The 25,147-nt window shown below is 30.9% G+C and overlaps 1 protein-coding gene across 5 annotated transcripts; it reads right to left on the bottom strand.

The window, feature by feature from the left end:
• Positions 1 to 236: 236 nt before the first annotated feature.
• LOC143246410 (tRNA (cytosine(72)-C(5))-methyltransferase NSUN6) lies at positions 237 to 25,041 on the bottom strand. 5 transcript variants are annotated; one of them, XM_076493077.1, is made up of 11 exons: positions 25,019 to 25,041; positions 18,772 to 18,861; positions 15,798 to 15,953; positions 11,904 to 12,105; positions 11,499 to 11,652; positions 7,759 to 7,919; positions 6,987 to 7,027; positions 5,960 to 6,122; positions 4,734 to 4,891; positions 2,623 to 2,748; positions 237 to 428 (listed from the first exon to the last, which is right to left on the bottom strand). In XM_076493077.1, exons 2-11 carry the CDS (start codon positions 18,847 to 18,849, stop codon positions 264 to 266), a joined length of 1,404 nt encoding a protein of 467 aa, XP_076349192.1. In that variant the 5' UTR covers positions 18,850 to 18,861; positions 25,019 to 25,041; the 3' UTR covers positions 237 to 263. The 5 variants fall into 5 exon arrangements, with proteins under 5 accessions (XP_076349192.1, XP_076349190.1, XP_076349191.1 ...); XM_076493075.1 differs by lacking the exon at positions 25,019 to 25,041 and adding an exon at positions 21,535 to 21,684; XM_076493076.1 differs by lacking the exon at positions 25,019 to 25,041 and adding an exon at positions 21,474 to 21,678.
• Positions 25,042 to 25,147: the final 106 nt, after the last annotated feature.

Here is a 25,147-nt window from a genome sequence, read left to right as displayed (position 1 = left end):
AGGCCTTGTCTCATTTTAATTAATTATAGCTAAATTTAGTACATACAAACATAAACATTAAGGTTAAGTGAAAACCAATGTTGTAAGTTTTTATATTTTTAAAGTTATCTCAAAAAAGTTCTGCCTTATGTTTCATCACATTAAAATATTTAGTATAAAGAAATAGAGATAATGTTTGTTCAATTTAAAATACAAAATTAAATGTTTTTGAGTTTGTGATTAATAATATTACAACGTAAGAATCGCAAAATATTTATTTCTTGTCATACGTCACTTTTACAGAACTTGGCAATAAAAAACCCAATGGTATCGTGCTCTACACACTTTTTAAATCCATCTTGTGGTGAGATGCCAAATCTCTGCAACTTTGACCTTTGCTCCTCGCTAAGACCCCCACCTATCAAACCTTGATATCCTAAATGTGGTTCCTAAAGCATATGTAATTTCAGAAATATAACACACTGTTTGTGATACACTAAAAACACTACATATTTGCATACAAGAGTATGAATAAAAAAGAAACAGGTTAATAATAAAAGTTTTGTTTTAAATGTTATGCCCTCCTTCATGGGTGAAAAAAAATGGTTTGAGTTATTTTTTAGGAAAAGAAGATTAGCATCTATCTTGACTGAGTCATGTTAAAGAAACTAACACTTCAACTGAATTAGCACATAACCTTGACTGAATGTAGTATATTCTATTTTAAAAGTTATATTTTTCTTTAATTTCTTATGATATGGAATTCTTCATTAAAAGTACAAATATAAATCTTAAAGTGTTCTGAAAATATACATAAATATGTTCAGTTAATTACTGATCATGACAGACTATAAAAAATACCATTTTCCTGTAACCCTTTCCAACTTGTATGTTGTTTTATAGAGAGCAAAGGACATTAAAACTTTCTGTTATTGCCCTATAAATCATATATAAAATAAGATTATAGTTAATATTCACAATTTAGTTTTTAAATAGTATTTTTTGTTTTGGATTGAGTAATAAAAAAATCTGTACTACTAATCCTTATATAGACTTTATTATGTCCAATTGTAATGATTTTTAGAGAGTAGAAATATTAAGCTTCCTGTCTCTACAAATAAAACTTGTAAATGTACAAATCAAAGCAGAAAATCTGTGGTCTTTGTTCAGGTTTCTTATTTCTGACTCGTGTAGTTTAAAACCAATGGATGTTTTTGAATCAGTGTCAAACATTGCAACTGACTTTCCTTTTTGTTTTACAACTTTGAAGTTTCTAAAGCTAACAAGATCATATATACACATACATTTATAAACAGAAAATAATCTGAATGATGGTTTCTTCATTCTTTCATTTTATCTGATTTATAAGCTCCATTTCTTCCATATATGAATTCTAAATTTACAAACAACTAAACTTATTACCTTGAAAGCCTGTTATTGCTGGTTGTTACATACTACATAATGGTAATAAACTATTCTATTAGTTTCCTTGCTAGTTTGCTTATATAGTTTAAAAAATTATTTGGCAATTTCTTTTTTTATATCCACAAACCTGTGCTACTAATTTGAATCTAATGGTAGCTTTTGATAGTGGACTTTGCCCCTAGTGTAACCTTGGAAATTAGCAGGTGTCTTTCTGAAACAGTTGTACATGATTTCTAAAATAATTTCAGATGATAACTTTTATAATCTAGGTATGTTTTTGTTTGGAAGGTATACCTTCATTCTTCATGGCTGAAGAAAATAAATATTTTCATTTGTTTACTAGAAATATCAGATGAGCAGCCTTTTTGATGAAGTAATACCTACGACTGAATTAGCACATTCCACAAAATTTTGTTGGTAAGAAATACCAAGATCATATACAGGAGTCTTCATTAAAAGGACAAACACAATAGACATGTATCTATTACTTTCACAATATTCATAAATACGTTATTGGAAGATTTCTTTCAACAAGGTAAGGTAGGGCTGTGAAACCTGGCTTTCAGGTCAGTGGTTAGGATTGTGTTACATACCTGAATAGCATACAGTTATGTCGTACATACAGTGGTTTTTATTTCATTTTAAACTTACCAAAAACAATTAATGCTAATCATTTCCAAATTATTATTTTTTATGAATGCAAATTCAGAAGTACAGCTGGGTGATTAGTGGTATTTGGTTATAGGTTAAATGACAGCTTCATTAATCAATTATTACAATGTTCCTAAAACCAGCCTTCTTTCTAATCAGCAGTTTGAAATTAGTGACAAGTAGCCTTCGTAGTTGTATCGTAATGAAATCGGGGCAAGCAAACTTGGGGCAACAGGTACTGAACCTGAGGCCCTCAAGTCCATTTTGTTTGCTTGTATTGTTGAAGAACTATTAAGTAACATTATGTTACTGGAGAAAAGAAAAGGCAACAATATACCTATGCTACATATACCACTGTTTCCACTCTTCAGTGATCTGCTTATTGTCTTGAGATGAAATAGTTTCTTGTGGGGAACTTTGAGTTAAACCTGATCTATTACAATTTAATAAAGTGTTACGACAAATGTTTTCTTGTAATTTTATTATAATTTTTCTAGAATATTCTTCTGCTACAAAGTTTGTATTATGATTAACACCTATTTTCATTAATCACACAGTTAATCTCACCTGTTTTTCTAATGCCAATGATGGAAATGTCTTCAGTGCCCAACTGACTAATCCTTCATTCTCTGCTATGGTAAGAGTACAGGTACTATACACAAGTTTTCCAGTTTTTTTTAAGAGAGAAACAGCCTACATTGTGGAAGAGAAGTGATAAAAACTAGACATTTATAAAACAAACACTATCAGGAACTGTGAAAAACCAAATCTTAGTCATCCACTCTTGTGAGGAGTTTAATCTAATAGGTCGATGTCACTTTTTTAGATGGGAAAACAAACAGCTTATATATCAAAACAAAACATTTAATAAATAGTTTCCATTCTTATCGATGATGCTTTTCCATCTTATAATCAGGTTGTTAATGCCCTGATTAAAGAAATCACTTGGCTTTGTAGCAAAAAAACATGTCGATATCCTCTTTAACACCTTCCACATTTGCATACGTTTTTCCTTGAAAATGGTATTGCAGCAAATGATAGTAATTTAATGGTGCTGTATCTGGAAAATATGCTGGGTGGGGAAGAACTTCCTAACCCAACTCCATAATCTTTTGATACATCAAATGTGCCACGTGTGGACGTGCACTGTGTGGAGAAGAAAAACACCTTTCTGATGAATGAGTGAAGGGCATTTCTGATGAAGGTCTTGATTTCAATGTTCAAGTTGCTGACTATAGATATCTGCATTAACAGTTCACTGCAAATTCAGGAGTTTTAAATGAATTAACCCTTTGATGTCCCACCAAATTCAAAGAATCACTTTCTATGGATGAAGTCCAGGTTTTGGAGTTGGAAGTGGCTTTTTTGTCTTAAGACTGAGCCATTGTTTTTTTTCTAATGTTGGCAAAGAGAATCCATTTTTCATGACAGGTGAAATTTGTGTCTAAAAATAGCTCAAGAGCATTACATGCCAGAAGAGATGAAGCAATGTTCACACATTGGAAACAATGATCATCAGAGAGTTCATGAGGCACCCAAACACTTTCTTTATGATGTTTTCCCATATTCCTTAGATGTTTATGATTTGATTCATGAGAAGCATGCAATTTCAGGGTCATTTCATAAATGTGTTGCCTTGGGTTAGACTCAACAAGCATCTTCAGAACATCAATATCAATTCCAACATGTTGGGGCCTGCCATCACAGTTTTTAAGGCTCAAGTCACCTGAAAAATATTTTCTGACACTTACGAACTTTCAAAACATTTCCATAAACTTCTTTGCTATTCTTTGTGGCTACAGAAGCACTGTTTCCCTTCTTGTATTCTAACAGTATTACATGCTGAATGTCTGCATCTCAACATGTTTCATCACCATAAGGAATTAGATTATACTAAACATTAAACATTATATAGGCTAATGTGGTTTGTTTAAACTATTACATGTGATGTATATTATTTTTGGGGTGGTTAATGAAAGTGTTCCAAAATGAAACATTAATTTCTTTACTTCCTAATAAATGGTAAAATTACCTACTTTCAATATTTTTTGTCAATCAAATAAGCTAGTATATTATGTAAATCCAAATGAAAACAATATATCAAAAATTAAACACCTACAAAGCTAAGCCATATAACACAAAATAGGGCCTGAAATAATATTGTTCACAATGCTTCAAATAACTTATCATAATATTATACTTCTACATACAATTTTTTAAACAAATACACATTATTAAAGATACAAAATATACATTAATTGTGTGGCTTTTATTGTATGCTATTGTACTACAAACATTAAAAATACTAGCATCAAGGAATACAACTACTGGTTTGAAACCAGAGATTAGTGGTTGCTAGTGCACTAGCAGTTTCAAACCATACACTTAATTTAACAATGTAACATCTACTATTTGACTTCAGTTTGTTAAACCGTGGAATAATAACAATAATGAATAAAAATAAAACATACTTCTTGTGGCACAGACCCTTGTACAATAATACTGAGTTTAAAAAAGTATTTCAAAAATCCATTTCTAAGGTAATGTACTGTGAACTGCTAGAACTTCTAGAAAACAACTTCTACTAAGACAATTCATAGCAAGAAACTAACAAAATATAGCCATAAATAAGTAACTATTGAAACATGATCTTAACTCTATATCTCTCTAACACTTACTGTTTTGAAGAGTTTTTTCTGTAATGAAGGAAAAGAATGAAGCTCTTTTGTACTCATGGAATTTGTGAACTGTGGACGTTGACCAAGGGCACTGCAAGGTGCATCAAGTAGAATACAATCAAATAATTCTGGTGGGAAAGGAAGCTCAGGAACTCCTCCTAGACAAAGAACATTGATAAACTTTTCCTGGTATGGTATAAGGGAAGTTACAGTCAAATAATGGTATGTTTGTTATACAGATGAAACACTTTATCAGTACAACATTATTTCTCCTTCTAATAGCCATAGAAAAAGACCTTTTACGAAAATATATACACAAGTAGCCTCTAATACTTAATATTAACAGAAATCTAACTACTATACAAAAGTACTATACAGTGTGATGCTATTTCAACTGTTAATAAATATATTACGAGATAAAATCATTTTACTCCCAATGTTTCACTGTATCTGCCCTATTGAGGGATTAACATTATTAGACTTTCTTAAAATAACTACTGCAGTGTTATTAAGTTAGTTTCTGATAATATTTATACATCAAAACTTTCTGGGAATAAAAATATTTTACCTATTAATTAGTAATATATAAAAACAGTTTAAATTGTTTATTTTTCTTCAATTTATATTATAATTGTGACTTTTTTTAATCTTAACAAGATGCAGAAAACAATACAATAATTTTTTATACTAAACACAATATTTGAAGTACAATATCTTAATGAATTTGTTAGGAAGAAACATATGATAATTCTCAATTGTTAAGTCATGATTATGCCCAAAAGGAGCCAGAAATCATATTTTAGAATATTTAAGAGCATGAGTGAATCTTTGTTTGATTGTAATTAAGCATAATAGTAATAGTAGTTTCTACTATTGTAATTCTGCAGACATACTGCTGTACCACTGGTGTGCAAGAGCATAGAGAAATTACTTTTATTTCAGAAACTGGTCTAACATAACAATCACAACTGTTATGTGCTTTCTGTAAAATGACATAGCTACTAATACTGGAATCAACATAAAACTGAAGCAGCTTCTTCACTGAACATATATGCTGAATACTTGTTGACGTAAGAACTAAAAACTTCAAGAAATAACATTATGCTCCAAGAACAGCACAGTGCTTTAACCAATAAGAAAGATACTTCACAAAGGAGAATCTATGACATATTTTAATTTATTCTTAAAATTCCCTAACTGTAGAGGAAATAATGACTTTATCTTACCAGTTTTCTTTATTGTATAACCATGAAAACCAGTTTTTCCACTATCCAGGGCTTTAATGGAGTCACAGGCAAATGTGTAAACATTAGAAAATTTTTGCCTTTGAATATTTTCAGAAAGACGCTGAATCTTAGACTTAGACTTGTCCAAAGCTACAATGGTACCCTGTCAGTAGGAAACACATCAGTGGTGAGAGATAAAAGCACAGTTCTTGTAAAGTAATGCAAAGTTAAAACATTTATATGTGCCTGTCTTTATTCTGTATGCAAAATATCCATGTATCATATTAGCCAAACAACTATTTCAAATTTCAGAATTGAAATGCTTAAATGTTTGCCCCTAAATATTTGAAGTAGTTTCTCTATTTTTATTTTTTTTTCAGATTTTGGAACAACATGAAATGTTTTAAGCACATAAAACAATGACATCCAGAAGATATTTGACATTTCTCATGGTATGTTAATATTTTCTTCAGTTAGTCATAAACATGAGCAAACCTTGAAACATTACTTATTTTTTTACAGGCATAATTTTATATTTTATTTGAAATAGTTTTGTGTATATACTTCTGATCTATATTTTTATCTATTTCCAATGCCACCAACATAAATACTTGCTGACAGTTTTTAACATAATTTAGAGAAACATTACTTAATTAATGACAGTTTAGGAAAGCTTCTTTCCTTTAAAAACTAAATCCCTGTGAAAGTAATTATCTGTTTTGTTTTTCAATGGATAGATTGGGTGAAAATGATCTTTGTTAACTTTCAGATATTTTCATACTTAAATAAATTATTATGTCTAAAACAACTTGATAATGACTACAAGTTTTTTACACTAGTATTTCTTTAAGAACATTAAAACACTAACTATATATTAAATACCAAGCAAGGTACCTTTTTCAGTAAAGAACCACAGCAATTTTGTATTTCCTGAAATTTTCTCTGTAACATTATATATATATCAAACACATATGTATGTATGAAATTAATAAGTTCTTATGTGACAGCTTAAATAAACACAACATACCTTGTTTTTCATTAGGACTGCCAAATGAGTTGTTTTTCCTCCTGAAAATGGACACAAATATTAAATTTTTCATTCAATTTATTCACACTTCAGATGTATTTTAGCTATATCCACAGCAAATTATTTCAAATGTGTCAGACACACATTCTTTTGCTTGTATCACAGAAAGTAATCATGAAAGATTAACACAAAAGTAAAAAAACAACAGATCCCCACATAGGCACTTTCTAAAGCATACTATATGGTTCCAAATACTTTACGAAGAGCATTACTATGAACATTACTCAAAAGTTTAATACTTGTATGTCACTCATATGTTTTTTTGAACAGTACTTGTTTTTGTTCAGAATATAACTGGAAATTTAATATATGACTTTATGTATTCTGTTTACTCAGCAACAAAATTAATTTAATATATCACTCCCCTCCTTTGTTACTTGGAACAGCACTTTTCAGTTGTTCCAAAGCTGAGAATAATACAAAAGATATAAATATGACTCCATGTATGTTATGGGGAACAGCACTTGTCTACTAAATAGTCAACTAAAGAGTTAACATACAATTCTATCCATTTGTTATCTGTAACAGTATTACTTGATTTTACACAGCAACATTGGATTTATTACCTCAGCCTCGTATGCCTAATTTACCTGGAGAAACACTTAAATTTAAAGTTGAACAGCTGCCCATAAATATACTGTAGTTTTCAACATACATATAAATGAAGAAGCACATTTAGAAGCCAGCTGAGAATTTAACCCAGTTTCTTTACCTGGAGCTGCACACATGTCCAATACCCAATCTCCAGGCTGAGGATTTAACACATGGCAACAAACAACAGATGGCAAGTTTTGTAAAAAAAGTCTTTCTTCCATAATTCCATTTAGAGAAGGTGATGGACAGATACGTTTGATAATTCTCACAGCAAGTCCCCTTATGGATAATATGAAAAAATAATAATTTCAAAATCTGAAAAAATGACTTAGTTCATATACTTAAAAAAAACAAGTGTTGTTGTATTATAATCATAATTAGCATGGATTCCAAATATTAAAAATATACACACATCACAGACCTAGCATAAAAGAATTTATTTAAATATTAAACATTTTAATCCATGACATAATGGCACATTAAACACTATCTTTACAATTCCCAAAACACAGAATCAAAATGTATTCACCAGTTGAAACTGACAGCAGTCCATTGGTCAAGGCCAGATAAAATGGTAACAGACCATAATTCCTGAGTACATGTACATGGTATGCTGAGCAGTATTATGCTCAGTTGCACTAGCTGGTAATAACCCAAAATGTGCAAATCTTTCCCTCAATACATTGAGTTAACCATTCATTATAACATTGGTCTCTAAACTGTGTCATTACACACAAGTGTTGTGGCCTTTTGTTAGGGGTGTTGTAAGAGTTTAAACCAATGAAAAATAATTAACAACATGAAAACTATTGTGCATAACAGTATGTGGTGTTGCACAAATCAAGGTGAGTTAGGATGTCATCAGCAAACAAAAGTTTGGGAATCACTACATTACAGCCATGCACAAATTACTGAATAGTGGATAAATTTGAGCCTAAAGAGCCATCTTTGATACTAAATATATATTTATTTTTCTTAAGTACTAGTGCTCTCTGAAAAGTGATGGTTCTACAGCGACTACAAACAGTCCAAATATGCACAAAGATATCTGTCACTTGCAAATATTTCTGAAGTAAAGAAAGTGTAAAAACACAGAAATAGAGAAAAGAAAATGATATGCAAATTCAGATCAGTTGTGTGATAATGAAATAAAATGGTATGCACACAATAAAGAAAAAAAAATAACACTATGTAACAAAATTTTTAATTTTTCTTGTTCCTGGGCAGAAAGTGTTATTTCTCAATTGCTTATGCCTAAAGTAAATGGAAAAAAAACCTATTTTTCTCTTCAATCTTTGCTTTTGTGACCTGGGTAATGAAATTTTCAAATTTACTCATTTTCCAGAACATTCTAGGTAAATTCAGTGTTGAGTAGATGATAGAGAATTTTCTAGAACTTACAAGAAATTTCTAGAATGTTGTAGAACTTACAAGAATTTTCAAGAACTTTCCAGGGGCTCACTACTCACCATTTCAGTTTAGTTCTAGCTGCCTAAGTGAACACATAGACCTATCCAAGGAGGCTTTACCAAGTTTCCCTGTTATCTTTGCCTTTGAGACAGCAGGGACACCACAGTACTGGCCACAATGGACCGAATTCTCTGTGGGGAGGAATAATGTCAAGTATGAGCCACTATTGGACTTCCAGAAGGTGTTGTTCCCACCCACCATTGCTCATAAAATTGGGTCTTATAAAGCAATTTGTTACAGCTCTTGATAAGGAATCTGCAGTCTTCAAGTACCTTTGAGACTTCTTCCCTAAGCTGTCTGAGGCAAAGGTCAAAGCTGGTGTCCTCATTGGACCACAAATAAAGAAAATTCTGGAGTGCACAGAATTCCCCAAGAAGCTCAGTAGGAAGGAAAAAAAAAAGCTTGGGGCAGCTTTGTCACAGTGGTTTGGGGCTTCTTGGGCAATCATAAGGCCAAAAATTATCTGGATCTGGTTGAGGCTCTGGTGAAAAACTACAACAAAATGGGCTGCAAGATCTCCCTGAAAGTCCATATCCTTGATGCTATTCTTGATAAATTCAAGGAGATCATGAAAGCATACTCAGAGGAGAAAGGCGAGCACTTCCACCAAGATATACTGACCTTTGAATGCCGCTACCAAGGAGCATATAACGAAAACATGATGGGAGACTATATTTGGGGGCTAATAAATGAAAGTAATTTACATTAAAGTTGCAAATCCCAAAAAACTACTCACTTCTAAACATTTTTGTTCATTTTTGTATAACTTTAGTATAAATACATGTAAATCTTGATTCATATGTTGTTTTATTCAGACATCATGTAAATGAAAATATGCAAATTTGCCCGTGTTTTACATATAAAAAAGGTTCATTTCTAAATTTCATCATCCAGGTCACAAAAGCAAAGTTTGAAGGGAATAATGGCCATTTTCTGTACTTTTACAACATAAGCAATTAATAAATAACACATACTATCCAGGATCAATATTTGTGTTACATAGTGTTATCAGTTAATATAAAAAAAAGGTCATACAAAAAGTCCATAACCCTATAATGCCAAAACAAGATAACAACAATTATTATTATTTTATGAAGAGTCTTCAGATTAAATAATATGTTACATTTGTTGAACTGAAGAGTAACATACACATTTATATGTACAAACATATTACACACGTGTTAACAGACAAGAAAATTTTCAGATCTCCAACACTAAAGCAGGGAACCAACATACACAATTAAAAAACAAAACATGTGGACCACAATAATACCATGATGTCTTTGGAGAAGATATTCCATTTCTTTAAACTGTTTTAAATGACCTGTGAGGTTAGACAAATTTAAAACTGCCCAAAAATATAAACTTCATGAAAACATTTGTACATCTCATTTAATTTGCAAAACACATCAATCATTAAACAGCAAAACAACATAAGCAGACAGCTTTGGGATATCCTAACAAATAAACTATGAGTACCTGAAGAACATAGATCAATGATGTCAAAACACATGGTACGCTCCCTCACAAATAAATCACTTTATTATGCTTATTATTATAATGGCACAGTAAATAATTATAATACGCCATCAATTACATAATAACTGGGATATGAATTATTTTCAACTGCACTTTTTATTCTTCAAAAGGTGTAAAATAGAGTGATGAAAAATATGTCATTGATAAAGTGATACAACATCACACAAGGATCTTATCCGAACAAACAAAAACAAAAAAGAGACAACCAATGAAACACAAAAATATAAAGAAAAAACTGCTTGCAAATAGTCACATACATAATAATCCTTGAAGAAGCCACAGAGGTGAAATGTTGGTTTAAATAAAAATATATTATTTTACATTTATCTGGAGTGTAAAAGTTGTTTTTCTTAACCTTTATCAAAATGTGTAAATCCCTCCAGTATGCACTACAAATTTTGAGAGACAACAAGAAACACAAAAATAAATGAAGAGAACTCATAGCAAAGATGGAACTCAAAAGAACCATGGTGGTGTAAGGCTTTTGCATCACCCTGTATATTAGTATAAATTAATTACTTGCCTGCAATTACTAAACTAATTATTTACATGTTTTTACTTAATCTTCATGAAATACAAATACACTTGCATTATTTACTCATGTACAAGAAAACCAACAGTCAAAATTCATAAAAGTTTGGATACTCCTCTCGTAGGCCAGATTTAATGTTTTATTCAAACTAAAATGCTTCTGAGAAACTCAATAAAATCAGTAAATTATTTAATAAACCTAAAATACTGTCAGAGATATCCATTCATTTTCACAAATCATTGGTAATAGATGCCACAAAATGCTAATTGGTTCAGTTTTGAAAGTAAAAACACTAATAAATGTATAATTCTTCTAACCTTGGAGAAGATACTTTGAAAATATCTTGTCTGTTCAAAACAGATATTCCATTTCCAACAAAAACTTTGTCACCTGTAAATGGTTTTGTCAAGCCCCTCTTGCACATTCCATTAATATCAGTAAACACAGCAACTTTTTCTCCCTGTTTCAGATCTAATAAAAAGAGCCAATTAACACAAGTTACTTAAATTTATTTACAAAAATTACATTACACTATTATAACCAAGAACAAGGTTCTACTTGTCATAATAGATTTATCACAGCATAAAATACTCAAAACTAGTTTGAAAAAGAACTAAAATAGGCTAAAACATTAATGTATTTGGTGTTATAAAAGTTAATATTAAAATAAAAACAACAAAATAGTTTTAAAATAATACTGAATGGTAATAAAGAAAAATTACTCAGGGGAGCACCCATGACACCAGGTGCATAGACATCTGCTCCTCGCAACACAGCCACACCACACAGGGCTCCAACAATTACTTCTCGTCTACAAGGGTGTACAGTTTCATTATCAGAATCCGAGCTCACGACCAGAAGGTCGGGAATGTGAGGGTGGATATCAACCGTGAACTTATCTGTACATTCACCACTACTGATCTGCTAAACTCATCAAAATATTATACATTTAACATTTTGGACATAAGTAAGAGAAAAAGGAACTACAATTTCATGTTTGTTTATATATGTCTACATACACAAATCGTTTGGTTAATTTAATGGTTGGGAGATATTTTGTTAAAGTTTTAATATTAAACAGATAAAACTTTAAAATATAAAAAGTCTTCCACACTAAATTAGCATACTATTCTTTGAACAAAGTGAGTTTAATAATAATATGCCTTTACATTTAAAACAACATGCATCACTCAGAACTTTGTTACCATTTTTAATCTAGATGTTGGATACAAAATGTTTGAAACAGTCAAATAATAATCTACCAAAGCATCATCATGAAACACTCTACACTATACACAGGTAAGAGGTGCAAGAAAAAAACTGTGAAGAAAGATTCTACATTACTGAAAAAAACTGATACCATTAATAAATTATTAAAAATGTAAGTGAAATACTATAATCTGTTAATTATTATTGTACTTTTTCTCTAGTACAAATTCTCTCAAATGTAAATGTAAAAAAACATTAATTTTTTAACATTTGACAGAAAGACAGCAAACATAATTTGAGACTCTGCATAGAAATGTTCATCTAGAATAGTAGTTGACCTTATTAAAAAAAGAAAGAAAAATTATTTTTTTAACATTTGACAGAAAGATAGTGAACATAATTTGAGACTGCATAGTAATATTCATTTAGAACAGTAGTTGACCTTATGGTCATTCCATGTCAAATCATCCAGATATTGGAAAATTTTCCAGGTGACCCCCTCAGAATGCCTTGAAAAAATTCACATATGCTCATCTACCCATATAATAAAAAACTGCAAAAGATTAGATCAATATCACTAATAGTTTCTGATTTACAGCCCTGTAAAATTTAATTAACTTTTTTTATTTTTAGCAAATTCATTTTCGAGCAACTTTAGCTGCTTAAAGCTGCAAGAGTAATGGTGTTAGAAGGCTGCAATTTGCTACACTGACTGCATTAATCTCACAGAATTCAAAAATGGTCTCAAACTAAGTTTATCTCTCTTAGGATTTTCATAGTGAGGCTGTAAATTCACCTGAAAACTCAAAATCATAAAAAAACATTGGTTTATTTAATAAGCCATAGCTCTAAGACTTAATATGATACAAAGCTGAAGTTTGTTTTTAAATTTCCTATAACATATCAGTTGATAAATCAGCAATTGTTGTAATTAAAAGTCTATTAGATCTCCTGTAAAAAATTTAGTTGCATGCAACTTTTTATGATTTAGCTAAAAATAGCCATACTTCAGGCCACAGTTTGGCCATGTCACCAGTTATTCAGCCTTTTCAGATTTGTACTATATATTCTTACATCTCTGAATATGATACACAAAAAAAAATCAGGATGGTGTTCAACCTACTTTTTGAGTTATAATTTTTTAAAGTATCCTCTGATCATACGTTGTTTACTTGAAGAAAAAACTTCAATTCAGGTGTGTTCTGTGTGCAAATATATCCATACAATTTTGAAATAATTTATGAATCCCATTGAAATATTCTAATCAGCCTTTATAATATATTCTTACATCTCTGAACATGGTCTTCAAAAAAATCAAGGTTGTGAAAAATAATAAATTTGTACCATTGGGCAAAGGACCACATTCAGGGCATTCAGTTCTTTCTTGTCAATCAGGAATCAGTCCTGCAGAATTGTATAACATTTGATCTACTTTAGCACTGTAAAATGCAAAACTGTGGCAGGTATTAGGTCACATCATAGCTTCATTCTACCAACAAATTGTATATGAGAAGGCTATCAGATGATGATGTGTACACAGTTGTAACTGTTGGTAGTAGCAGTGAAAGTGATGCTACAGCAGCTCAAATAGGGTCTAATGATAACAATGACAATTATCAGCCAGGGAAATATGTGGCATGCATATACGATCATGAATGGTATGTGGGAAACATAAAAGATAGATCAGATGAACATTCTGCTGTGTTGGTGTCATTTATGAAGAAATCAAGAAACGAACTGTTCTCATGGCCTGCAAGGTCACGTAAAGATGAAAGCTGAATTTCTTTCCAACATATTCTTTGTCTGATAAGTGCACCTACTCTGCAAGGCAGTAGTGCTTGCCACTATGTTCTAGGTCAAAGTGATCTCAACATAATCAAACTCGAATTTCAGAAATTTATTCAAGCTGTCTGAACAAAGCAATGTTTATTTAATGTTGTTAAGGCTAATTTATCACCAAAGCAGTTTGTGAAACATTTCATTTTCACAATTATTACAGTTTGGTGCGACTACAATCTTTCTCAGTTATCCCCTGTTGTAGCACTGCGCTTTTTGTGTCTGATATACCTTTGTATTTATTATATTATGAATCTTATACTCAGCCATATTTGCATAACTGTAATGCATACACAATATATATTTGCATTGCTATGTGATCTAACTAGTTAAGAAATGAATTAATTCCTTCTTTATAATAACTTCATTATTTAACATTGTGAAAGGCTGGTTAGAATATTTCAGTGGGATTCATAAAATACTGACAGGTATGTTTCAACATTGTATGGATATATTTGCACACAGTAACACACCTGAACTGAATTTTTTTTTAATAAAAAACATATGGTCAGAGGATACTTTAAAAAATTATAACTCAAAAAGTAGGTTATACACCATCCTGATTTATTTTTTGTAGATCATATTCAGAGATGTAAGAATATATGGTACAAGTCTGAAAAAGCTGAATAACTGGTGACATGGTCAAACTGTGGCCTGAAGTCGGGCTTTTTTAGCTAAATCATAAAATGTTGCATGCAACTAAATTTTTTTACAGGAGATCTAATAGACTTTTAATTACAACAATTGCTGATTTATCAACTGATGTGTTATAGGAAATTTAAAAACAAACTTCAGCTTTGTATCATATTAAGTCTTAGAGCTATGGCTTATTAAATAAACCAATGTTTTTTACGATTTTGAGTTTTCAGGTGAATTTACAGCCTCACTATGAAAATCCTAAGAGAGATAAACTTAGTTTGAGACCATTTTTGAATTCTGTGAGATTAATGCAGTCAGTGTAGCAAATTGCAGCCTTCTACCACCATTACTCTTGCAGCTTTAGGCAGCCAAAGTTGCCCAAAAATGAATTTGCCAAAAACAATAAAATATTAACTAAATTTTACATGGCTGTAAAACAGAAACTATTAGAAATATTGATCTAATCTTTGGCAATTTTTCATTATATGGGTAGAAGAGCACATGTGTATTTTTTCAAGGCATTCTGTGGGGGTAACCTGTAGCCCTCTGGATGATTTGACATGGTATGACCCCTTATTAAAAAACATTTTTTTGACATTTGACAGAAAGACAGTGAATGTAATTTAAGACTGCATAGAAATGTTCATTTAGAATAGTAGTTGACCTTATTAAACACATTGTGCAACGTTATTTTTAAATTGTGAGAAAATACAATATACTGAGTGGTTCTGTGATAACAAATTAACTTCACACAAAGGTAAAGAGAAAAAAAAGGACATATAATGAAACATAATGTTTTTTCTTATAACATGACCAACACTAATCAAAAGTTGTTTAATCTCATTCTGAATAAAAATCCTTTCTTATATCTCATACTCAATATTTCTTACAGTTATGGTACATAAAAACAGACAAACTTAAAATTGTACAACCTTTTCCAAAATTTCACTTAAAGCTTCTCTGGCCTGAAGTGTTGTTGTATGTAAAGTATTAACTCGCACTGTTGTAATATGAGGAACCTGACACAACCATAACTCTAAATCATTGAAATACTTCTGAGCTTTAGGTTCTCCTATTTTTTCAATCACCTTCAGAAACAAAGAAAGAGTAATACACATGACTTAAGTTTCCCCTTTTTACCATCAAAAATGAAATGGAAGGATTAGTAACTTAAATGTTTAAACTAATAACAACATATTTCTAAACACAATGAAAGGTCACAGCACTAATAACTGTTCTTCACGAATTCCATGTATATTAAAGCATTGTATTACATAAATAAAAGTGTGCTCAGTTGGAAAATATTTCAAAATCATGTCTGAAATTATGTACATTATTAATATCTTAGTACACACATAATGTGCTTGTGTGTGTACATATACATAACATTACAGTTACTTTAGTGTCCTGTTTTTAAACACTAATTATTAAGTTCATTTGCCAGAAACTTGATATGAATAACTGATACAGGCATACATTTTATATCATTCCCAATACATATAGTACACTTAGCAACAAAACTATGGAAGCATATAAAATACTGTTATTACCTCTCTCTCTGTAAACTGCACTGATGTAACAATGACAAAATTCAAATTTCAAAAACCTAACTTATAATAACAAAACCTTTAGAAGACCAGTAGACATGAACCACCTGACACTGCTGTCACTGAGAGATTCATTGTTTATTTCCCGGAATTCTTCTTCTGAATTGTTGCAGTAATGAAAAAAGGATTTTTCTTTTTACTGGTTGGTATAATTATTATTAAACTTTTTATGAATTTGAATCCATGTTATTTTTGAAATAAAAACAAATAAATTTGAAGACATAAAAGAAACTAAAATGCCTATATACACAGACAACCACACATTAAGAGAATGTGTAATGTTTACAAGTTATCTGTAAATGTTGGTTTGAAGGTCACTACAAATACATTTTAAAGAAACTATTTGAAAAGGGTGTTTGCTTGAAGCTTCAGTGAAAGAGGTTTTATTTATCTCCTAAATCAACATAATTTGCATATAACATATATAACAAGATGCACATTGCACATGATACACATTACTCGTCCCTGTGGCTCTTGGTTGTTTCTGAATGTGATTCCATCCATAATATTAACCTTCCATTTATGAGTAAGTCAAAATACCAGTCACAGTGTGTTTAATGTTACATTTAAAATTAAGTTAAACTATTTTATTACTAATGTACGTCCAAAAATTTGACATCAAAACATAGAAAATAATTCAAATTTTAACATAAGTTTTAATTAATTAATTTCAAAAGAAGATATTTAAATGAAGTCTCAGTGTTCACTTTTATGTATCATATTACACTTTTGTTTGCTCTAAATTACACATTTTGAAATTTCTTTCCACCATTATACAGTTCGCAAAGTTTTACAGAACTCAAAAATATACATTAGATATCCCTAAGTTAAAATAAAATTCAACAGTATCTATTCTTCTTACTTTTAACAAGTAATATGTCACAAAGTGAAACTCGTATGTGATGCTTTTCCTACTGCATGCTGTCTTTAAAAATTGTGAACAATTATCTGATATTTGATTACATATAACAAATAGAAAGATAATATTTTGATCTACTTTATGAGCTCATTCTCACAATTAGTTTTGAGTTCTTCTGTATCAGTTTCATAGTTTGCCATTATTAGCTTGCCTCAATCAGATAAGGAAAATATTTTAATGGACTTATAACTTCATTAGAAAATCAGTTGAATTTGAATAGTTTTATAACTCTTTTTTTGTTTGATATTTTGTGTTCTACATTGCATATTTAACCTAAATAAAAATTACTTATTAATAATATTCATACTAAGAAATAGAGGGTTAACTTTCACAGAGTCTTATAAAAAAAACTAAAAAAAACTCACACATAAGAAATAAATTTAATTTTATGTACGTTTTTTTATCGTTGTAAAGTGTATAAAAGTGTGTAAAAGGTAAAAATTAGAAACTTATCAAATTATATACAATAAATTAAATATAAAATCACATCTTGCAATTCAGGATGCTGTAATTTGACCAATGGTGCTGATAACTCAATGCTGTGTTTGCATGATGCTTTTACATTGTGATAAATTAATTTGTTGCTAATCTACACGCCACTATGTTTGTTTGTTTGTTTGTTATGTTGTTAAACCTAAACTGACTTCATGGACTATTTGTGCTGTGCCCACTATGGATATTAAAATCATGTTTTTAGTATTAAAAACCATCTGGCAGCATGTTGGTAAAACAATAAATCTAAATGACCAGGAGACTTGATTTGCATTAGGTTTGGTTATAAGAATAAATAAAATGTGATTGTCTCTAAAAATATGCAGTCATTCTTGAAAGAAAAATAAATAATTTAGATTTATTTCATATTTTTTTATGGTGGTTACAAAGTTGGTCAAATGGATTGAGCCTGTATAAAGTGTTAGAGTAAAGTAAATAACAGAATTATTTTACGGAAAAATTTTGAAGTTTATTTTGGAGATTCTAAGAGTTATACAGAATGAAATTTAAAAACAACAAAATAGAAAAATATTTTAAACTTTAGCATGAAACTCACATTGCTCTCAAACTATTTAGTCTGAGTCCATAAATTCACAGACACGTCTTTAGTAAAAACACTAAATTAAAAAACACGATTGTCTAAAAAGAAAGACTTGTAATGTTTACTCAGGGCTTGCAAAGTTTGTAAAATTTCTTGGCAACATGGTTGTTGGAAGATTGATCAATACAACCACCCATATAAAGAATGTTAGAGAACTATCTTTTCCTCAGCTTCCTTAATTACTAAATGATTTTACTTATCCATAACAATTTTTCTTTGGTAGATAAACTAATGATGCATAACTCCCAACTTAAATGACATAACTAAAGTTTATCTAGATCCCATACCTCACAGTTTATCAAATCTTCCCAAAGGCTTTTTTTGAGTTCTGGGTTCTTTTGAAATGGTGAACTTGCATTTTCCATTGGTCTGAATTGCTGGAATAAACCAAGAAAGCTTCCAAATACATTTTGACACAAGTAACAGGTATGCAAGATACTTAATAATTTTAAGGTTTTACATCTTTAAATTAAAAATTGTACACAGTGAAGTGCCATATGTTACATAGCAACATATAATGCAATCATAACATCTTTGACAAAACACAATAATATATTCTCACAGTAGTGGTGTATAACCTGACGAGTCATAATACAGAATATTATTAGGAGAGAGAGAAAAAGAAATACGATAAATCAATCTGTGCTAAGACATTCTCCATTTCTAACAGCAATTCTTTCCACACACCAATCAGTTAGAAAAATTTAACTGTCTTAACTGGAGTCTACCCCATCTTTTTGAAATCTAACTTTTATGCCTTCTCATATTATTATCTTTAAAATATAACTCAAAAGTTTTTATATAATAAATCTCCTGTACATATATACTCTTGTAAACTTTAATAAGATCACCTCTTACCCTTCTTGCCTCAAGGAAAACAAAATAAGACATCTCACCTTTCCTTTTATCCCTGTACTCATGGTTAGCAACTCTCCTCAGAACCCTTTCAATAAGCCAATATTGTTTTTAGATAAGGTGACCACAACTGTATATGCCATTTTAAATGAGGCCTAATTAGTCACTCGTGTAGATAATTATCTCTTTTCAACTTTTTGTAAATACACCCAATATTCTATTAGCTTTACTAATAGCATTATAATAAAATTTTAATGGACTAAGTGATTTATCCACATATATTGCAAGATTTTCTTTCTTTAGTCATGCTTTTGGATCTATTGGTTCCCATCTATAGTATACATGTGATCCAAATTACAACCCATGAATAAAAATCATCTCCCAAACATTTGTCCAACTTACCAACTGATTCAAGTCATTTTGTACTACCACAATGTAAACAACACAGTTACAAATACCCAAAAGCCATGTCTTCATCAAACATTACTGATTAATTAATACTACTATCAATACCACTAATGTAAATAAGAAAAAACAAAGGGCCTATGCAATGATTCCCAACATAATCCAGTAGTCCAGTTTGACTGAATTCATTAATAACAACCTACTGCTGATCAAATTTATTTTTTTACCAACCTCTACAAAAATTCTAATACACCAAATCCACATACTTTTCATAACTTGAATAACAAGTGAAATCTACACACACACAGAAAAAATAAAGAAGAGATGGCAACTTAGTAAGGTAAAATATTCCTTTGGTGAATTCATGACGGACTTTTTTTTATACAGTATTTCACTAAATGATTTCTGTAGTCCAGATAACAAATACAAACAACACACATTTAAAAAAAAAAGTGAGAGAGAGAGAAAAAACAGATTAGTTACGAAAATATCCATCTGGTGAATCGATGCTGGCCTTCGTTTATATCATATTACATAAAATGATTTTGTGAAGCTCTTGAATTTTCTGCATTACAGAAATAACTCTAACTTGTCTACAATTTACATGAAAGACCTTATTATTTCCCTTAAATATAGAAGTAACATTATAAATTTGCCATTTATCAAGCAGCTGTTTAATAGCTATTGATCATAATAAGAAAACTTATAATTAATTAATTTTTATTGGATAGATTGCCCAGTTTTTATGTATGGTAGGCATGTACAAGAACTGCACTTAGCACACGAACAGCTATTTCAGCCATAAAGCATATACAATTTTGCCAAACACCACAGACCCCACAAGGTAAATGAATTACCAGACTCCAGATTAAGTTTCTTAATGGAACAGTTTTCATAAGTTATTAAATTTGCATTTCTGGGGATAAGTGCAAATTTATCCTTTAATAACGCCTAAATTAGTGTTTATCTGCAGTGTATTAAAAAATTCTCATTATTCTGTAGAACAAAAAAAACATTTTGGTTAATACCAAAATAGAACAATAAGGATGCATACTGTAAAAGTTTTTACAGGTAACCAAAGTCTATTGATAAATGCAGAACTATACAAGTTCTCAATGTCATTATTGTATACTTTTCTGCCAGTTGAAACACATTCAGCCTAGTTAAGCACTCCCCATATTTTCTAAATCACATTGTGGTTTATGCACACAGCTTAACATGTTTGTTACAATTACTGAATATACTTAACACTTTTTTCAAATGCTATTGAAGAGTGTATATCTTGTAATGTGCAAAGTTTGTAAATAGATAGGTGGAATTTAAGCAACGTTAAGCATTTGGGCATTAAACACATTTTACCTCAAGTGGGTTATATATATTCCTTAATTAATGTGGTTGTTATGTCGTTTTCATTACTAAAAATGTCCAGTATTTTTATATAGCATTGACAAGTGCCTGTATTGCAATGTGCAAAACATTTAGACAGCCCCTTTTTAGTGTGCCACGTAGAAGTAGCACAAGACTACTACAATTTTCACGTTCTAATTTGTAAATACAATGTAGTTGTTTACTAGTAACAGTTAATGTAACCGTATATCGGCCCAACGTCAGTGATATCATGCTCTATTCAGATTTATGTGATGGCCCATTACAAATATAATTTTCTTCAGTATGTCATGAAACTGAATACTTCTTCACAATAAAAATAAAAAACGTCTTAAGCATTAACCTCAATATCAATATGGCTATCACAAAACAAACATTTTAAAATAATATTTAAAAAACCTTACTAATACTGCACTGCTATACACGTGCAAAAAATCTCACAAACTCTATATTGCACAATTTACAGGAACAAACTATTCATCTGTTTGTAAATTCGAAACGTAGAAATCTATTTCTGTTTCATGAAAAACCAAAAGGTAGAGTTTGAAGAAGCTATTCTACAACTAAAAACAGTTAAGCATAACCTATAAGACATAAAAAAGCAGTCGGAAGCATTCCAATATATTTGTTTTATAATGCACTATATTTTTACAATTTTACAGATCAGTTTTGGAAAAAGGAAACATTTTTGCTACTATGCGATTAGAAACACAACTTCTACATTATCAAGGGTACACTGTTTCTCTTTTCATCTATAGATCATGGATGGCGAACCTTTTCGAGAGGATGTGTCTAAATTGGGGATAATCTTCTAAACAATTATTTCGCGTGCCCATGGTAATTTTTAGCATCAGGTTATAATTTATTCTTCGGTGGACTTAGTAAATAGCCCAATGTAGCTTTGTTGTAAAAAAACACACACACATTATCATTTATTATTATTATGAAATATTTAAAATGAAACAGCTTTAAGAGTTACATGCTATAATGGCTATAGTAGTTCACAAGAAATAAAATTAATGAATTAGTAACAATAATAATGAACTTTTTTTAAGAAAAAAGGAGTCCTCATGTATTCAGTTTGTCTGCATACTTTATGATTTTTGCAGTTTCTTCAAATAACCTAAACTTATTAAATTTTAAAGAAAATTGTTCAAAAGTTGAATTGATGATTCGTAAAAATTGTATTTGCAAGTTCCTAATGTATACTTTCTTATGAATTTCAAGATCTGTCATGTGTTTTTTAGGTTTGGGAAATATTTAAAAGTGCCATTGTGAATATCACGTTTAAAATTTTCAGTTTGATTTCAAAAACCTTTATGTTACCAAAGATAACATCAAGTGTTTTGCCAGATCCCTGCAATTTGGTGTTCAAGTCATTTAAATGCGAGAAGAAATCTGCAAAAAACATCAATTTACAAATCTATACAATATCAGGTAATTCTCGACAAGATTTTTTTTCATCTGTCAAAAATAGACACATTTCATCCAAACACTCAACAAATCGTTTTAAGGACAGAACCTCTTCTTAGCCAACGACGTAGTCCTGTTTACACTGAATTCGTCTATCTCAGTAAATTTTGAAATTGTCTTTTTTTTTTTTTCAAAGCATGCGCACAAATAAAATTAATTACCACTTTTTAAGCTCCTTAAGGCCAGCCTTTGCACACAAAGCCTCCTTGTGCACAATACAATGAAAGCCTACCAGTGGATGTCCAACATGTTTTAAAAATAAGTTTATAAAACCTGCTTCTTTACCTATCATGCTAGGTGCACCATCAGTTGTCAAAGAAACCATTTTTGAAAGTCAACCTGTCGATTGGATAATTCGTTTACTACTGTCTTAAATATTTCAGCTCCTGCATTATGTTCAGGTAAAGTTACCAAATTAACCAGTTATTCGCAGAATTTACCACCCCTACAAAATCGAGCAATAATGGTTAGTTTGTTTGTTTTTAAATTTCGCACAAAGCTACTCGAGGGCTATCTGTGCTAGCCGTCCCTAATTTAGCAGTGTAAGACAAGAGGGAAGGCAGCTAGTCATCACCACCCACCGCCAACTCTTGGGCTACTCTTTTACCAATGAATAGTGGGATTGACCGTCACATTATAACGCCCCGACGGCTGAAAGGGCGAGCATGTTTGGCGCGACGGGGATGCGAACCCGCGACCCTCAGATTACGAGTCGCACGCCTTGACACGCTTGTCCGTGCCGGGCCATATAATGGTTAGCCTCGTTGATGATGTAATATCAGTGCTCTCATCAAGACGAATGGAAAGAAATTTACATGAACCAATATTTTTTGTAAGCTGTTATGCTATGTTTATCTCCATCTTTAATATTATATCTTTTAGAGTTTTTCTACTCACTGGCAATTCCTTCATACGCTGAATAATTTTGTTTTTGAAAAGCGTCAAAAAGGAAAGGAGCACATTCTAGAATTGATTCTTTAATATACTCCCCAACATTAAATGGTTGAACAATAATCTTTGAAATCTTAAAACTAGCAGCAACTACATTGGAACTACCAGAAACAAATTTCATAATACATTTGACTGCACGTTGTTGCTGCTAACTTCTTGAGAAATGTGTTCTTTTTGCTCTTGCTCACTCTTATCATTAATGAACAGTTTCATAATGCCACTTTATAGAATAAGTCCTGCACACAACTGTTTCAGAACATAAAATGCACACTGCTTCATCACCCTTTTTGATCATGGCAAATCTTTCAGTCCATGGTTCTTGAAAATCTCTTCTGCTGCTCCTTCCATTTGAACATTTTTATTTCTTTGCTATAAGAAGTAAACTTGTTGAGCTGACATTCTGACAAGCTGAAAATATATCACCAATTAACTTAAATACGATAATTCAACTAACCATGACATAACAGCAGGTAAAACTTTATGTCATTGATATAAAAATAAATCTATAATTAACTAGCTCATAAAAATATACGAATTCCACGCCAAATAACATAATTTTAATAATATAATTCATATAGTTACTGTGAAAAAATAAATGCATATTTACCGTTATTATCATTAAATATCGAGTATTAACTCACAAAAAAAAGCAGAAAAAATATATCAGCAGAACCAAGTCAATACTAACAGTTTACTTCTATTTTTCTCAAATACTGATATGTACGCTGGGTCTGCAAGGAATTCAAAACGAGTCATCCGATGTCACATGTTTTGCACCGCAAAGCTAGCGCCAAGAGGGTGTGAGACGTCTCCTATGAACATTTCTCGCTGCTCCCGGGTTAGAAAAAGAATCGCTGCTGCATTTGGCAATAATGATTATCACTATATGTATATAACATATGTATATTTATTATGGGTTAGCGTTAGAGTTTAAAGGATTATAAGGCGGAGCTGCATGCCACGTGCCAGAAAAATTTCTTCGCTTGCCATAGGTTCGCCATCAGTGCTATAGATTATGTCTAACTCTTTAGTTATATAACAGCTTTTCAAAAGACATCACATGATGTCTTATAAAACAAGAAAAGTTTTCCATTTCCAATATACAAAAAAATTTGTACTTCATCACAATGAGTTCATGATATACAACGTATTAATAAACGACAGTTTGTTTAGAATTTTGCGCAAAGCTACACGAGGGCTATCTGCGCTAGACGACTCTAATTTAGCAGTGTAAGACTAGACGGAAGGCAGCTTTATTACGGACGGCTAGCACAGATAGCCCTCGAGTAGCTTTGTGCGAAATTCCCAAACAAACAAAACTTCTTACATACTGCAAGACATCGCACTAATTTTTCAATAAAAATAAATACAAAGAATATTCCCTTCTTGAAAATTCTAAACCCTAACATGAACAAATTTTTATGACCTGAATATATGAATATTTTACGTCAAAAAGCATGTTACCTCTTCTAAAAGTGATTAATTTTCGGTGACTTCACAGCTTCAACGACACGCACCACAATATCAAATTGTAAATCTATTTCATATTGTTCAACTGAGACTTTTTGCCACGTGACTTGAATATTGAAATTT

This window comes from Tachypleus tridentatus, chromosome 3 (genome assembly GCF_004210375.1).
Source record: "Tachypleus tridentatus isolate NWPU-2018 chromosome 3, ASM421037v1, whole genome shotgun sequence".
Classification (NCBI taxonomy): Eukaryota; Metazoa; Arthropoda; class Merostomata; order Xiphosura; family Limulidae; genus Tachypleus; species Tachypleus tridentatus.
This window is presented reverse-complemented; position numbering and strand designations above follow the sequence as displayed.